General features: G+C 41.7%; 1 protein-coding gene across 9 annotated transcripts in view; it reads left to right on the top strand.

The window, feature by feature from the left end:
• The window catches only part of INPP5A (inositol polyphosphate-5-phosphatase A), a 435,774-nt gene that overhangs the window by 393,074 nt on the left and 26,117 nt on the right, over window positions 1-16,583 (top strand). For all 9 annotated transcript variants that reach the window (XM_005305326.5, XM_065552136.1, XM_005305323.5 and 6 more), the window contains one exon: window positions 3,060-3,133. In XM_005305326.5, the coding sequence (XP_005305383.1) occupies window positions 3,060-3,133 (74 nt within the window). The remainder of the gene's footprint in view (window positions 1-3,059; window positions 3,134-16,583) is intronic.

The raw sequence follows: 16,583 nt of genomic DNA, 5'->3' as shown, positions 1-16,583 counted from the left end.
TAGAAGCCCCAGGCCATGGGCCAGGACCCCATTGTTCTAGGCATAGTACAAACACAGAACAAAAAGATGCCCTGCTCCAAATCCATCCCTTTCTCTTACTGAGTTGGATTTAAGCTATTACAGTGGTTTGCAGTGTTTAAAGTTTTGTCTGGGGTCTGTTGAGCTCTACAGTCTTTCATTAACTGGCAGCTTACTCTTTGGAGCAAAGAACTTGGAAACGGACCAGGCTTTTATATAATTCAAGGAAAAACACTACTTACAACAGTTTTACTCCTAAAAAATCAGTTACAATTTGCTAAAAATAAAAACACTACAAAATCTGAAATATACACTACACACATCTTTGTCTGCAGTGGGAACCTGACAAAGAACAGAGAAGCCCAAGTAGAGTTCCCAAAATAAATTCATGAATATATTGAACACACTGTCATCCTCTTCCACAGACCAGGAGTATCCAAAGCAGCTATTTGCTATTGGGCGACACTGCTCGAGCATAAAGGTGTGGATATTGGAGACAGAGTAGAAGAAATGTGGGCTTTCTCTAGTAAGCACCTAGAGAAAAATAAGTAATTTCATTAAATGAATAAATTTGTTTAACATAATTCAAATGCAGAAAGTTATTACTGCATCCAGAAATAATTCATTGAAGTAAAAATGTGCCTTTTAAACTGCGTTTTCTTTTGCAGTTGAGTCTTCCCCAGCTGTTCTAAGCAATCTCCAAACATTTCTTAATAATATTTTAGCAACTAAGTTGTTCATTTGTATCCCACCACGTTGTCATTAGTTTTTGCTTTTATTGTTAACTTTAAAGACATATCACTGCTTGTTAAAACTTGGGAGATGCATAGAGCCTCTAGTGTACAATACATTCTTGTTCCTGCTATCAGTCATCTGAATCACAGCAATGTCAGCAGCTCATCTGCAGTACATAGCACATAACTAAACAAGCAACCACCCACAGTACATAAAAACACCAGAGATCTCTTCAGATGTTACTGAGAAGTAGCTCTTACCTATGTGTCTAACCACTTAATCCTCTAGACTTTGACCTCCAGTCAGTTCCCAAATATCATAACAAAAATAATCTGGATATATAAAGTTTAGAATTTGAAGTTGAATCAATATGAGAGAACAATGCAGTTATTTAACATCCTCAGCATTGTTCATTTACTCAGTCTTTTCATTCTTCAGACTTCAATAGTAACGCTCTTTCTTCCCAATGGTTTTTTTCCTTATATTATGATTTTATTGGAGAAAAGTAGAGAATGAAATTCTGTAAAACATACATTTTTAGAAGGGATTTTCTGGTTACCATTTGGGAGGGGTGTTGGTTGGTTGGTTTGGTTCTTTAAATTGTATTCAAATTTAGTAATTAGTGTCACTGATGATCTGCCTATTTTGGAGCAAGCAAAAGCTGTTAATGTGTGTGGGTGTGTATATACTGTACAGATAGATAGATTAGATAGATATAACACACCTGTACATACTTCAATATAGGATTTGATCCTGCAAACATGCATGTTGAGTAATTTTACCTGCATAGTTAGGCCCATGAAGTCAATGAGACTACTCATATGAGAAAAGTTATTTAACATGCATAGAGTTTACAGGTTTAGGCCCCATATTTATGTATGTACTGTAAATTCACACACACACATTTGTAAACATTCTTCCAAAAATCATGTATAAAAATGGATAACTGTGTCTAGAGATTTGTCCAAATATTAAAACTTGTACAAAGTGTCTCAAAATGCCATTTGTTGTGACATGTTTCTCAACATACCATTGTACAAATTGGTGAATAGAAACACAAAAACATGGAGTTACTAATGCTTTCATGTCCACATGTGTACATGTAGATAGATACATAAACAGATTCTAGGCAACATTGAAGGAAAAATAGGTGGACCACAGGGAGGTAGCTAATCAGCAATGCAGGTGGTTCAGGTAGCTGCTTTTCACACAGATAATTAATGTGAACAAGTAGCTGCTAATTGCACATTTCAGGAATGATTTATGAGGTGGCAGAGAGGAAAGAGGGACACAATCTAATTTCTTTCGGAACCTCTGCCATTCATACAATGGTATCAGCACAGCTGTGAGATGGGACATGATTAATTATTAGTGAACAGTGGGTAAACACACAGCCATCATAAAGGGTGCTATTTTAATGACAAGCTTGTCAAAATAGAAAGTGGCACTTACTCAGAGCGATGGTCAGTAACAGTGCAGATTATGAGCTTTTTTTACTCACTAATTCACTTGCATGTCAGATTTAACACCAACTCTGGTTCTGAAATAAGGTTGTTTATGTCCATCAGGATGGTTATTGGTTTAACACAGACTATTATCATTGACTTTTATTCACAGGTTTGTGTTTCTGAATAAAAGACTACAGATATTATTTTCTTTGCAGTGGTCTAAAGGAAAATAAATTTGGCAAGGACTTATATAAACAGTACATTAAACCTAGGCTTATAAATGTGTCTGTTAAATATTATGTAGTGCCTCTGGCACACAAACCTCTTTCTGCCATCTAACCTATACTGCACAAAAATAGCTATGCAAAAATATTGCTTTCCTTTGTTTAGGAGGAATGATTTGCCCATCCTTGTGTTTGCTTTACCCTCTTATCCGGGTTAAAGATATCTTATATTGTGCTTTTGCTGACATATTTTGTGGCTTGATTAGTATATCAATTTGCTAGGCATTTTTAAAGGTGTTAATCAGTTTTATCTCTGAAAAGATTGCTAATGAAATTTGAAAATCTAAACTAATCTTGAAATAGTAAATGTGCATGAGGTAGCTCTGTTTAAAGAGCAAAAGTTACCTGTTTCACTGAGATCATTTTTTTTTTGATAGAGTGCCTTTTCATCAGAATATTGAAGTGTTTTACATTGACCTAGTACTGGCATTTCTTCTGTAAGGATGTATGCTCCAAATAAGATATATTACTAAAGTATGTGATCATTAAATCATACAGTAATACCAAAAAAAATTTAAATGATTGCAGTTTGATAAAGAAAACAAGTTGTTTAAATCTATTTTATTTTTTATAGCTTTTAGAATTTGACAAAGAGCTGTCTGTCTTTAAAGATAAATTGTATGAACTGGACATCTCATTTCCACCCAGGTAAGATACATATACAGTCCACTTTTTTAATTGATGGCTAAAATGTAATTGTTATTAGTGCAAGAGAGTGTTTGTATGTGATTCTGTGTATATATACATATATATTTTGTTCCTGCCGTAAAGTTTTACGGCTCTTCCTGTATCCCCTCAGTTACCAGTATGAATAGTGACACCTTACAGGTTGCATGCTGCTAGTGCTCTACTGTCTATAAATATCCCATCATCTGGATTCAACTGGTCCCATATTTGTGTAGTTGATTTCAGAATACTGTAATAAACTAGAGTGCCTTCTAACATACACTTGTTTGTAGAACTTCAGTTTGTAGCTATTTTTGTGCACTAAGCCCAAGTAAACTGTTCAGAAATTTTACCATAACAAAAACTAAATATATCTTAGCTTCAAACCTTTGGAAAGTACCCGTACATGAGAGGAAATTGACACTAACTAAAATCTGACTTGAACAAAATGTGAAAGTGATTGGTCTGATTTCATTGCTCAGTTAAAAGATAAATATCAGGAAGGATTAAAAGAAATTGAAATAATTTTATAATCTCCAGTATTGTTAGTAAGACTGGTAATAAATGTGGGGTTTTTAAATAAATGTGATTTTTTTAAACCTGATCATGTCCCCATAATTTTAACAGTGATTAAGCATCAACCATAAACAAACAAAAACCAAGAATTTTTAAAATGACAGTACTATTCTGGAGAAATCCAAGAAAACTTTGAGCCATTTCTAAATATCTGTGACTCTATTTCAAGAAAGGAGAGCTCAGCTCTCGCATGTCTAGTACAGTTGCTTTGAAAAAAGGAAAAATAGTATCACAAAGAAAGCTAGAGTTGAGGAGCAAGAAGTCAGAGAGACGATGCTATAATTTGTATGAGGCAGAGTCCTGTAAAATCAAATATAGTGTTGTTGTATGTGTAACTAGTTTTTTTTTTTCCATTGGGGTAGACACAAAAGTGTGAGGTTTTGGTACAATATGAGAAAAAATTTGGAAAGCTTGCCTTTTTGTTATCATAGTCTCGTTACTTCTCACCAGCCAGCTGTGATACTGAGTCTATTGATCCCTAGGGACAACAGAAGTATGCATGAAGAGGTTACCACTGCTCTAAATTGTTCTTATTGATTGAGTATGATAACAGAAGACCAGTACTGTGTAAATCTCCAAGTGTATTTCATTAGCTATGTACCTGGTCAGGGAGGGGGAGGGCAGATGGATTTGTTACCAGGATATAGACCAGCACGGAATTTCACCAATATTAGCACTGTCTTGTAAGAAGTTGTAGTTGCCTTATTTAGTAATGGCAGATTAGGCTCAATATATGTGATAACATATTCTAACATACACTGCATTAATTTTCAGGTTTGGCCTCAGTATTTCTGAATATACGAATTATTAATACACCTCTACCTCGATATAACGCTGTCCTCGGGAGCCAAAAAATCTTACCGCATTATAGGTGAAACCGCGTTATATCGAACTTGCTTTGATCCGCCGGAGTGCGCAGCCCCGCCCCCCCGGAGCACTGCTTTACCGCATTATATCAGTATTCGTGTTATATCGGGTCGCCTTATATCGGGGTAGAGGTGTACATAAAATTACATATATAGCTTAAAGTCCAATCACTACCACCAGTATCAGTGACATAGTGCTGCAGTTATGCTACTCCTAGAAAAAAGAGCCTCGAGCCTCCAAGAGCAAGTAGTATGGCACTTCATTATAGGCACAGCTGGTAGAACTGCCTGTTAAGGTTATTTCACATTTAAGACCCTGTTTTCACTTACATATAACAACTTGGCCAAATTGTATCTGTTTAGGCAGATATTTTCCACACTGCATATTTCCATCACGCTAAAGTCTTGGGAAAATTTCAGCCAAAATTGTTCAGCCATTTCTCAGAACAAAGCTAGGCAAATTGTTGATTTGCCCATATTAAAAAAATGTTGAGACCTTTTCTAGCACCCCCTACTTTGAATCAGGGCTTTGAAATTTGGCAGGGAATAGTATTTTGTCAGGGATGTGCATTTTACTGTCCCCAAGAAAAGCAGCCTACATTTGGCCAAGTTGTACACCTTTGAAAAATCTTGGGTTCACACACTCTCAGTAGAGACTTCTTCAATTTTAGCAGCTAAATTCCCCAAAGATTCCATTTGCACTGGACATGCCCCAGGCCCAGCTTGAGTAGAACTTTCCCTGCAATGGCAGCTCTGGGCAGCTACTGGCAATTCTTGGTCTGGGGACCTGAATTGAGAACATGGGTACTGTCTCCTGTGCTGGCAGTGCCCCTTCCCCCACCACTGGGCCCAGGCTGCATGGAAGAGGAAGCAGTCTGATTCACATGCAGAGGTGCTACAAGCTGGACCCGCAGAGCAGCAGTAGATTGGGACAAGAAGTTTACAGGGAGACTGGGACTAGGAGATAGCAGAGGGGGAGAGGACAAATGGGAGTTGAAAGAGGAGACTGGGACTGATGTGGCAAGGACCCTGGGAATATGGGGAAACTGGGGCTGGTTGGGAAAGGAGACTACATCAGAGAGCTGAAAGGGACTGTGACTGGGTGGGTAAGAACACTGGGACTGGGAGTTGGGAGGGAAATTTTAAGGGGAGACTAAGATTAAATGAGAATCCTGGGAGAGAATGGGTACTGGCTGGGTAAGGAGACCAGGACAGAGAACCATTGGGGTTTCGAGAAGGACATGGTCGGGGAGGGCAAATAGATCTGATAGTTCTGATAAGGAACTGAGGTGCAGGGAAAGAACTGGCGTTAGCCAGGCGGATAGACTGAGACAAAGATTCAGGGGGCCTGGGGATGGATGCGAATCTCAAAATTGGATGTGGATCCTGGAGAGGAAGATTAGGACTAGAAGTCAGTGGGAATTAAGAACGGGAGTGTGGGGAGGGAGAAAGATCAGGTGAGGAAGCAGAAGGGGGGAAATTGAAATTGGCTGGGCAAGGAGACTGGGACTTGGGAGGAGATGAGATGGGGATTCTGGAGAGATGAGACTAAGACTTAGTGGGCAAGGAGACTGAAACTGGGATGAGAAGCCTGAGGAGTGGAGACTTGGGATTGGAACAAGGAGCCAGGGGTGGGGAGGGGACAGGGCAGAAGGAGTCACGCTTAGCGCAGATGGGCAGAAGAGTCTATGCCCACTTGATCATACTCCCCTCCATAGCCTGGAATGGAGGCCAAGATTCCTGAGTCTCACCATTCCTCTGTTGTCAACAAATATCTATGAAACACCCTGGCAAAGTATCCCATGCCCCTCTAGTGCTAATCCATGTAGAGGATGGCAACGTACTACTGCTATCAGTTACTCTGTTAGTTAAAATGACAGAGATCAGTGTAGTGAATCCAAAGGTTCCAACCTTGCTGATGACACATGCAGGTGTCTATATGATGCCACATAATGGAATTTTTTTTCAGTTCCTTTTTTTTTTTTTTTAAACTAGGAAACTATACAGAAAAAACTATGTTAACAGAACATTCTTAAGATTGCAAAGTCAAGCACGCAGAAGTTAGGAAATCTCTGTGCAACCTTAATTCAGCTCCTTTGGGTGTATGCATTATGATGAACTCTTTAATTACATGATCACATCCTAGTTTTTCCACAGGATACAGGCCTGATATAGTGCACAGGATGGACCAGGTCTGAGGATGAATCAGTATTGTATAGTGAAGGAGATTATTGTCTGTAGGACCAATGCGTCATGTGTTGTAGCAGTTGGAAAGTGTGTACTGAATGAGCAGAGGATTGCAGAAAGAGAAAGGATGGTCTTGTGGTTGAGATAGTTGAATGGTGCTCTGGGCAACTGGATTCTGTCCCTGCCTCTGCCATGGTATTCCTCTGTGATACTGTCATTTAAACCAAACTTTTCACAGATGGTGACTAATTGTGTGATCCTCATTTTCTGGGTGCCTCGTTTAATCTGATTTGCAGAAGTGCTGATCACTCAAACCTGCAACTGAAGTCAATGGGAGCTGTGCTTAGAATATACAAAGTCCTATATAATGCTAAATACTCTGAAGAATCAGATTATAGGTGTCTCAATTTGGGCATCCAAACTTAGTGGATTCTTTTAACTTTAATGTCTCCGTGCCTCAACTTCCTCTTTGCAAAATGGGCATAATAATAGCACCCTCTCATCTCACAGGGGTGTTGTGAAAATAAAATAGTGTTTTTATAGCACTCAGATACTATAGTGCTGAGCACCATAGGAAAGCCAGGAGGAAATTATAATAATTCTGTCTTCAGAGCAAGGTATAAATAGTGTGCAGTAAATATGATTTAGGGCTGTACATTGAACAATGTGAAGAAAACAAAATATTGACTAGTTGCTCATTAAGTGAGCAATGTCCAGTCTGTGCTTGCAGTGAAAAAAATAGTACTTGATCATGTAAATAAAGACTGTATCATAATGCATATGCACAGACAACCTTAGTTCTGCCATTTTCTAACTTTTGAATGGTTGACTTTGCAACCTTAATAATGTTCTTTTAATGTTTGTATATGTAATATATATTAACCCTTGATAGGCAATGATATATTATCTTTGTATCTAGGAAAATGGTGCTAGAAAGTGGTCTGCGGTGAACAGGAGCATTAAAAACATGGAAAAATTATATGTACAAGAATAGGAAGGTGAAGAGGTAGCAGCTTGTTTGTGTGTGTGTGTGTGTGTGTGTGTGTGTGTGTGTGTGTGTGTGTGTGTAGTCCATCGGTTCAACAATGACATTTTCATGCTATCTCTTTTTGTGGATTCTGGCGTGACTCTGAAGTCCAAAGCATGACACGCATGCTCGTGAGCATATTGGACAAACAAAGTCACTGGTGAGCGTCTTGGTAGCTATAGCAGTAGTATGATGCATTTCCCTTGCAGCTAACAATCGATTATTTCTGTCCTCTTCAAAGGCTTGAAAAGCTCTGAGTGTTGTGTGTTGCCAGGCTGATCTATTTAACGCAGCCTTCTCAAGATCATCCGGTTTTTTAATGCACCAAAGTGTATGCTGTTCTTGATGCGTTCCTTGTAGCGCTTTCTGAGGCAGCTTTAATTCCAATGTCCTTGTGCCAATTCTCCATAGAAAATTTTTCTGGGGAGTCGATGTTCAGACATCCTAATGTGTCCAACCCAGCGTAGTTGGGCTTTTATCAGCATGGCCTCGATGCTTATGGCATTTGTCTGTTGGGGAACCTCCAGATTGGTAATTTTGTCCTGCCAGCGGATCCCCATAATGGCACGCAGAGACCTCATATGGAAGGCCTCTAGCTGTTTGATATGCCATTTGTATGGTGTCCTGGTCTCACAGCTGTAGAGGAGAGATGTGAGCACTAAAGCATTATGAAGTTTTGTTTTTGTTGAGAGGGTTATGTTGTGCGATTTCAGGACTTTGCTATGTAGCTTTCCTAATAAATGAGAAGCTTTCTGTATCCTATTCATGATCTCTTTGTCAAGAGAGCCATCATTGGAGATGTTGTTGCCGAGATAGGTAAAACTGTCAACTTGCTTTAGTTGGATTCCATTAATGGATATGCTAGGGAATATTGCATGAAGCAGTGAAGATAATTGGTGGAACACCACAGTTTTCTCCAGGCTGATTGTGAGGCCAAACAGTTTTGGTGCTTCAGCGAAGTGACTTATGATACATTGGAGATCTCCCTCTCTGTGTTCTAGGAGGGCACAATCATCCGCAAAGATGATTGAAGACTGAGCTGTTGTGTCTGTATCTGATGTATATGTCTCTGTTGAGCCCATTTGTAACATGGCTGAGAACTTGGGTGAAGAAGAGGTTGAACAATACAGGAGCAAGGACAGAGCCTTGTTTGACTCCATTTGAAATGGGAAAGGAGTCAGTGAGATATCCATTAAAAAGTACCTGACCTTGCATCTCCTCATGAAATAAGCGAATGATCTTTACCAGTTTTGGTGGGCATCCAAATTTGTTGAGCATCATCCATAATTCTTCTCTATTGACTGTATCAAATGCTTTTGTCAGATCAGTGAAAACACTGAACAGATTCATGTTTTGTTCACTACGTTTTTCTTGTATTTGCCTGATACTGAAAATCATGTCTATGGTGTGTGACAAAGTTCCTCCTCTATCTTGGTGGGTCCTGCGCTTATTGGCGGATTTTCTTGCTTCAGAGATTCACCATGTGGGTTGGGGAACAGCCCAGAGACCTTCCCCTCTGGCAGAACCCACAGTCCAGGTCAATTGGGAGGTTTGGGGGGAACCCGGGCCCGCTCTTTACTCCAGGTTCCAGCCCAGGGCCCTGTGGACTGCAGCTGTCTATAGTGCCTCCTGTAACAGCTGCATGACAGCTACAGCTCCCTGGGCTACTTCCCCATGGCCTCCTCCAAACACCTTCCTTATTCTCACCACAGGACCTTCCTCCTGGTGTCTGATAACGCTTGTGCTCCAGCAGCACACCCTCTCAGCTCCTTGCACCTCTTGCTCCCAGCTCCTCACAATCCCACCACAAACTGGGGTGAGCTCCTTTTTAAAACCCAGGTGCCCTGATTAGCCTGCCTTAATTGATTCTAGAAGCTTCTTCTTAATTGGCTCCAGGTGTCCTAATTAGCCTGCCTGCCTTAACTGGTTCTAACAGGTTCCTGATTACTCTAGTGCAGCCCCTGCTCTGGTCACTCAGGGAACAGAAAACTACTCATCCAGTGACCAGTATATTTGCCCTCTACCAGACTCCTGTACCCCACTGGTCTGGGTCTGTCACAGGTGCTATGACCAGGTCTGAATCCACACTGAGTGTCAAGTAGATTGACTTCTGAGACAGATGAAATCAGTCAGTTCAGGAGGACACAAGCAAAGATTTTTCCAGCGACAGATAGGAGAAATATTCCACTGTAGTTATCACAGACCATTTTGTTGCCTTTATTTTTAAATAAAGGAATAATTGTAGCATCTTTGAAGTCTTGTGGCATTTCTTTGTTGTCCCAGATGTCAGTAAGGATCTTCTGCAGTGTTGTTACCACCTTTGGACCAGCAGATTGATATATTTCTGCCAGTTTTCCATCTCTGCCCGAGGACTTTCCTGAGCTCATCAAACTGATTGCCTTTTCTATTTCTTCAAGTGAGGGTGGTGAGTCAAGATGGTGTTGAATAGGCTTTTGAAGTATCTGATTAATAGCACTTGTTTCAACTGAGGATGGGTCTGTTCAGTAGTTGGCTGAAATTTTCAACCCATCTCTGTTCCATGCCATGTTTGTCTTTGATGACTGTCCTGCCATCAGCCATCATGAGTGAACCTGTGAGTGAGCCCACCTTTGAAAGTCCATAGACTAGCTTCAAGGAATCAGAGGACTTCTTCATTTCATTTGTTTCTGCATACATTTGAGTGTCTTCTGCTACCTTCTCCCACCATTTATCTTGTATCAAGAGTAGTTGCCTTTGTGCCTTGCTTTGCAGGTGTTTAAATCTGTCTCTCTTTGAGGTGGACTGGGTATCTTTTTTTGCCAGATTTGGAAAGACTATAATATTTTTCTTTCAAGAGTACTGTGATTTCCTCATCATTTTCATCAAACCAGTCATGGTGAGCCCTTTTCTTCCATCCAAGGATATAAGTTGCAATTTTTTATACTGTCTCTCTGAATTCCTCCCATGAGACAGGGTTATCACCAAAGTTGGTTTCTAGTGCACTTAGTACAGGCGTGGGCAAACTATGGCCTGCGGGCCACATCCGGCCCATCCTGCCCGGCCCTGAGCTCCTGGCCCGGGAGGTTCGCCCCCAGCCCCTCCCCTGCTGTCCCCCACTCCCACAGCCTCAGCTCGCTCGCTCTGCCACTGGCGCAATGCTCTGGGTGGCGGGGCTGTGAGCTCCTGGGACAGCGCAGCTGCAGAACCCGGCCTGACCCAGTGCTCTGTGCTGTAAGGTGGCAGCGGCAGCATGGCCCGGCTCCAGCCAGGTGGCACGGCTGTAGCGCCACCAGCCACCGGTGCTCCAAGCAGCACAGTAAGAGGGCATGGAGCAGGGGCAGGGTTGGATAGAGGGCAGGGGAGTTTGGGGTGGTGGTCAGTGGGCGGGGGTGTGGATAGGGGTCAGGGGGGGAATAGGGGATTGAATGGGGCAGGGGTCCCGGGGGGGGGGCAGTCAGGAAGGAGGGGGCGTTGGATGGTGCGGCAGGGGGCAGTCAGGGGCAGGGGTTCTGGGAGCAGTCAGGGGACAGGGAGAAGGGGGGTTGGATGGGGCAGGAGTCCCGGGGGGGGGCATCAGGAATGAGAGATGGGGTTGAATGGGGCAGCAGGGGTCCGGGAGCGGTCAGGGAACAGGGAGTGGGGATGTGTGGATAGGGCAGGAGTCCCGGGGAGGGGGTGCGGGGGGGTCAGGGAACGGGGGGGGTTGGATGGGGCAGGAGTCCCAGGGGGGACAGATAGGAGGTGGGGGCCGGCCCACGACCCCCCTCCCCTAACTGGCCCTCCATACAATTTCTGAAACCTGATGCGACCCTGAGGCCAAAAGGTTTGCCCGCCCCTGACTTAGTAGCTTGTTTCAATAGGATGCATGGTTTAGTTTAACAATATCAGGGGACATCTTGATTGTTTTGGGGTGTTTCAGGCATGTGGGTATAATGTGTAGATTCAATATTGACCTAATCATTCTATGATCCGTCCAACCTTCTGCTCCACGCGTGGCTCTGGTGATCCTGACATCCCTTATGTCACATTGTTGGACAATGATGTAATCTATTAGATGCCATTGTTTGGATCTAGGGTGCATCCATGTAGTTTCATATTTGTCTGCCTGTCTGAAGATGGTATCTGTAATTATCAGGCTATGTTCTGCACACTTGCTTAGGAATAGGAGACCATTTTCGTTTATTTTTCCAATGCCATATTTCCCAACGACACCTTGCCAGTCATTATTTCTTTACCTACTCTTGCATTGAAATCTCCTAGGATGATTAGTTTGTCACTTTGTGGTGTTGACTTGATGAGAGAGTTGAGATCAGAATATAACCATTCCTTAGCAGCGTCAGGGCTTGTTAAGGTGGGCGCATATGCATTGATCATAGAATCATATCATAGAATCATAGAATATCAGCGTTGGAAGGGACCTCAAGAGGTCATCTAGTCCAACCCCCTGCTCAAAGCAAGACCAATCCCCAACTAAATCATCCCAGCCAGGGCTTTGTCAAACCTGACCTTAAAAACCTCTAAGGAAGGAGATTCCACCGCCTCCCTAGGTAACCCATTCCAGTGCTTCACCACCCTCCTAATGAAAAAGTTTTTCCTAATATCCAACCTAAACCTCCCCCACTGCAACTTGAGACCATTACTCCTTGTTCTATCATCTGGTACCACTGAGAACAGTCTAGATCCATCCTCTTTGGAACCCCCTTTCAGGTAGTTGAAAGCAGCTATCAAATCCCCCCTCGTTCTTCTCTTCTGCACACTAAACAATCCCAGTTCCCTAAGCCTCTCCTCATAAGTCATGTGCTCCAGCCCCCTAATCATTTTTGTTGCCCTCCGCTGGACTCTTTCTAATTTTTCCACATCCTTCTTGTAGTGTGGGGCCCAAAACTGGACACAATACTCCAGATGAGGCCTCACCAATGTCAAATAGAGGGGAATGATCATGTCCCTTGATCTGCTAGCAATGCCCCTACTTATACAGCCCAAAATGCCATTAGCCTTCTTTGCAACAAGGACAGACTGTTGACTCCTATCCAGCTTCTCATCCACTGTAACCCCTAGGTCCTTTTCTGCAGAACTGCTGCCTAGCCATTCGGTCCCTAGTCTGTAGCAGTGCATGGGATTCTTCTGTCCTAAGTGCAGGACTCTGCACTTGTCCTTGTTGAACCTCATCAGATTTCTTTTGGCCCAATCCTCTAATTTGTCTAGGTCCCTCTGTATCCTATTCCTACCCTCCAGAGTATCTACCATTCCTCCCAGTGTAGTGTCATCTGAAAACTTGCTGAGGGTGCAGTCCACGCCATCCTCCAGATCATTAATGAAGATATTGAACAAAACCGGCCCCAGGACTGACCCTTGGGGGACTCCGCTTGATACCGGCTGCCAACTAGACATGGAGCCATTGGTCACTACCCGTTGAGCCCAACGATCTAGCCAGCTTTCTGTCCACCTTATAGTCCATTCATCCATCTCATACTTCTTTAACTTGCCAGCAAGAATACTGTGGGAGACCGTATCAGAAGCTTTGCTAAAGTCAAGGACTAACACGTCCACTGCTTTCCCCTCATCCACAGAGCCAGTTATCTCATCATAGAAGGCAATTAGATTAGTCAGGCATGACTTGCCCTTGGTGAATCCATGCTGACTGTTCCTGATCACTTTCCTCTCCTCTAAGTGCTTCAGAAATGATTCCTTGAGGACCTGCTCCATGATTTTTCCAGGGACTGAGGTGAGGCTGACTAGTCTGTAGTTCCCCGGATCCTCCTCCTCCCCTTTTTTAAAGATGGGCACTACAATAGCCTTTTTCCAGTCATCCGGGACCTCCCCCAATTGCCAGGAGTTTTCAAAGATAATGGCCAATGGCTCTGCAATCACATCTTCCAACTCCTTTAGCACCCTCAGATGCAGTGCATCCAGCCCCATGGACTTGTGCTTGTCCAGCTTTTCAAAATAGTTCCAAACCAATTCTTTCTCCACGGAAGGCTGCTCACCTCCTCCCCATCCTGTGCTGCCCAGTGCAGTAGTCTGGGAGCTGACCTTGTTCATGAAGACAGAGGCAAAAAAAGCATTGAGTATATTGGCTTTTTCCACATCCTCTGTCACTAGGTTGCCTCCCTCATTCAGTAAGGGGCCCATACTTTCCTTGACTCTCTTCTTGTTGCTAACATACCTGAAGAAACCCTTCTTGTTACTCTTAACATCTCTTGCTAGCTGCAACTCCAAGTGTGAGTTTGGCCTTCCTGATTTCACTCCTGCATGCCTGAGCAATATTTTTATACTCCTCTCTGGTCATTTGTACAATCTTCCACTTCTTCTAAGCTTCTTTTTTGTGTTTAAGATCAGCAAGGATTTCACTGTTAAGCCAAGCTGGTCGCCTGACATATTTACTATTCTTTCTACACATTGGGATGGTTTGTTCCTGCAACATCAATAAGGATTCTTTAAAATACAGCCAGCTCTCCTGGACTCCTTTCCCCCTCATGTTGGTCTCCCAGGGGATCCTGCCCATCAGTTCCCTGAGGAAGTCAGTCTGCTTTTCTGAAGTCCAGAGTCCGTATTCTGCTGCTCTCCTTTCTTCCTTGTGTCAGGATCCTGAACTCTACCATCTCATGGTCACTGCCTCCTAAGTTCCAATTCACTTTTGCTTCCCCTACTAATTCTTCCATTTGTGAGCAACAGGTCAAGAAGAGCTCTGCCCCTTGTTGGTTCCTCCAGCACTTGCACCAGGAAATTGTCCCCTACACTTTCCAAAAACATCCTGGATTGTCTGTGCACCGCTGTATTGCTCTCCCAGCAGATATCAGGGCCTGTAATCTAGTAACTTCTGTTAGTTGCCGGAAGATGATGATGGTAGCAAATCTGACCAATGCTGGTCCTGACTATTATATGCAGAAAAACCGTTATTGTGGCACAGCTCGGCCATGGGGTTTTTATAGCATGTTTTTATAGCATGTTGGGCCTCAGAAAGAAAAAATCCAATCTCTTTATGGTTAAAGTGCAACTTACAAATGTCGATTTTTTTTTTTGTTACGTAACTGCACTCAAAAACAAAACAATGTAAAACTTTAGCGCCTTCAAGTCCACTCAGTCCTACTTCTTATTCAGCCAATCGCTAAGCCAAACAAGTTTGTTTACATTTAGGGGACGTACTGCTGCCCACTTCTTATTTACAATGTCACCTGAAAGTGAGAACAGACGTTCACATGGCACTTCTGTAGCCAGCATTGCAAGGTATTTATGTACCGGATATGCTAAACATTCCTATGCCCCTTCATGCTTTGGCCACCATTCCAGAGGATATGCTTCCATGTTGATGACGCTCATTACAAAAAATATGTTAATTAAATTTGTAACTGAACTCCTTGGGGGAGAATTGTATGTCCACTGCTGTGTTTTACCCACCTTCTGAATGCAGTTATTTTTTATATATAATTCTACATTTGTAAGTTCAACTTTCATGATAAAGAGATTGCACTACAGTACTTGTATTAAGTGAATTGAAAAATACTATTTTTTATTTTTACAATACAAATATTTATAATAAAAAATAAATATAAAGTGAGCACTATATACTTTGTATTCTGTGTTGTAATTGAAATCAATATATTTGAAAATGTGGAAAACAGCCAAACATATTTATATAAATAGTATTCTATTATTGTTTAACAGCTCGATTAATTGCACTTAATTTTTTAATCACGATTAATTTTTTTAATCACTTGATAGCCCTAATAATAAACAATAATCAGGAAGCAATCATAGCTAATATTTTATTTGATGCATGGCTGAGATACGAATTATGGGTTCCCAGCAAACAAAATTTCCTAAATGCATTTTTCTCTTTGTAGCCAGAACGCTAATAATATAATTAAAAGTGAAAAGACCAAAATTGTACAGATTAAACTAGAGATGAAATCACACATGTACCCTGCCCCAACCAGCACAGAGCTTTTCATTATGAGGAGTGTTTCTTTCATCTGTCTTTTTATTTTTTATTCTGGATTATATGACAAAACAATCCCAAATAAATTTTGAACAATAAATAAGAGCTCAATCCTGCAGTCTTTGTGCAGTCATTAAAATTAGTGGAAGTTTTGCCTGAGTGAAGAGTGAATAAGGACTGCAAATTTTGGATCCAATATTAGTAGAGCTACCAGAGGCCATATCGTACTAGCTTTACTCATGGAAGTAAACATGGGACTATGTTTATTAGTATTATTAATTATTTGTATTGCAGTATTGTCCAACATGTGGTAGGTGCTATACAGATATAGAGGTTTTGATAAGCAAAAAGCCAGTTTTTATCAATCAAAACTTCTTTTCAAGTAGAACCTTTACACTCAATCAGCATCAAGCAAAAAGGCCCAACTAGATGGCATACTTTACTTTTCTTGCAGTTTTTTCCCTCTGTTGTTTCTCTTCTTCTAAAATAGTAGTCCTTTTATCTGATTTGCCCACTTTTAAATCTTCATGGCAAATGTCATGATTTGATAAACAATGACAGTTGAGTCATATCTGCCAGTAGGACTGAATGTTAATGTTTTTAGTTAACCCACAGAGAGTGGAACCACCCCTGTAAATTGAGAAAGTACTACTTTAAGCTTCTTGCTATGCATAGCTGGAAAGTGTATGGTACATCAGTTTGTTCTACAAATGCAAGAAACAAAGGCTTTCTTCACTGGGGAGATGGAGAGAAAAAGATCTAAAGACACTTTTGTTTCAGGCTTATGTGCTTAATAAATGAGCATTTTAATTTAAAAAGAAGCTGTAAGAGATTGTAACGATAGCATTAAATAAGAAT

Source organism: Chrysemys picta, chromosome 7 (genome assembly GCF_011386835.1).
Source record: "Chrysemys picta bellii isolate R12L10 chromosome 7, ASM1138683v2, whole genome shotgun sequence".
NCBI lineage: Eukaryota > Metazoa > Chordata > Testudines > Emydidae > Chrysemys > Chrysemys picta.
The sequence above is the reverse complement of the archived record's forward strand: the minus strand, read 5'-3'. Positions and strand labels throughout refer to the sequence as shown.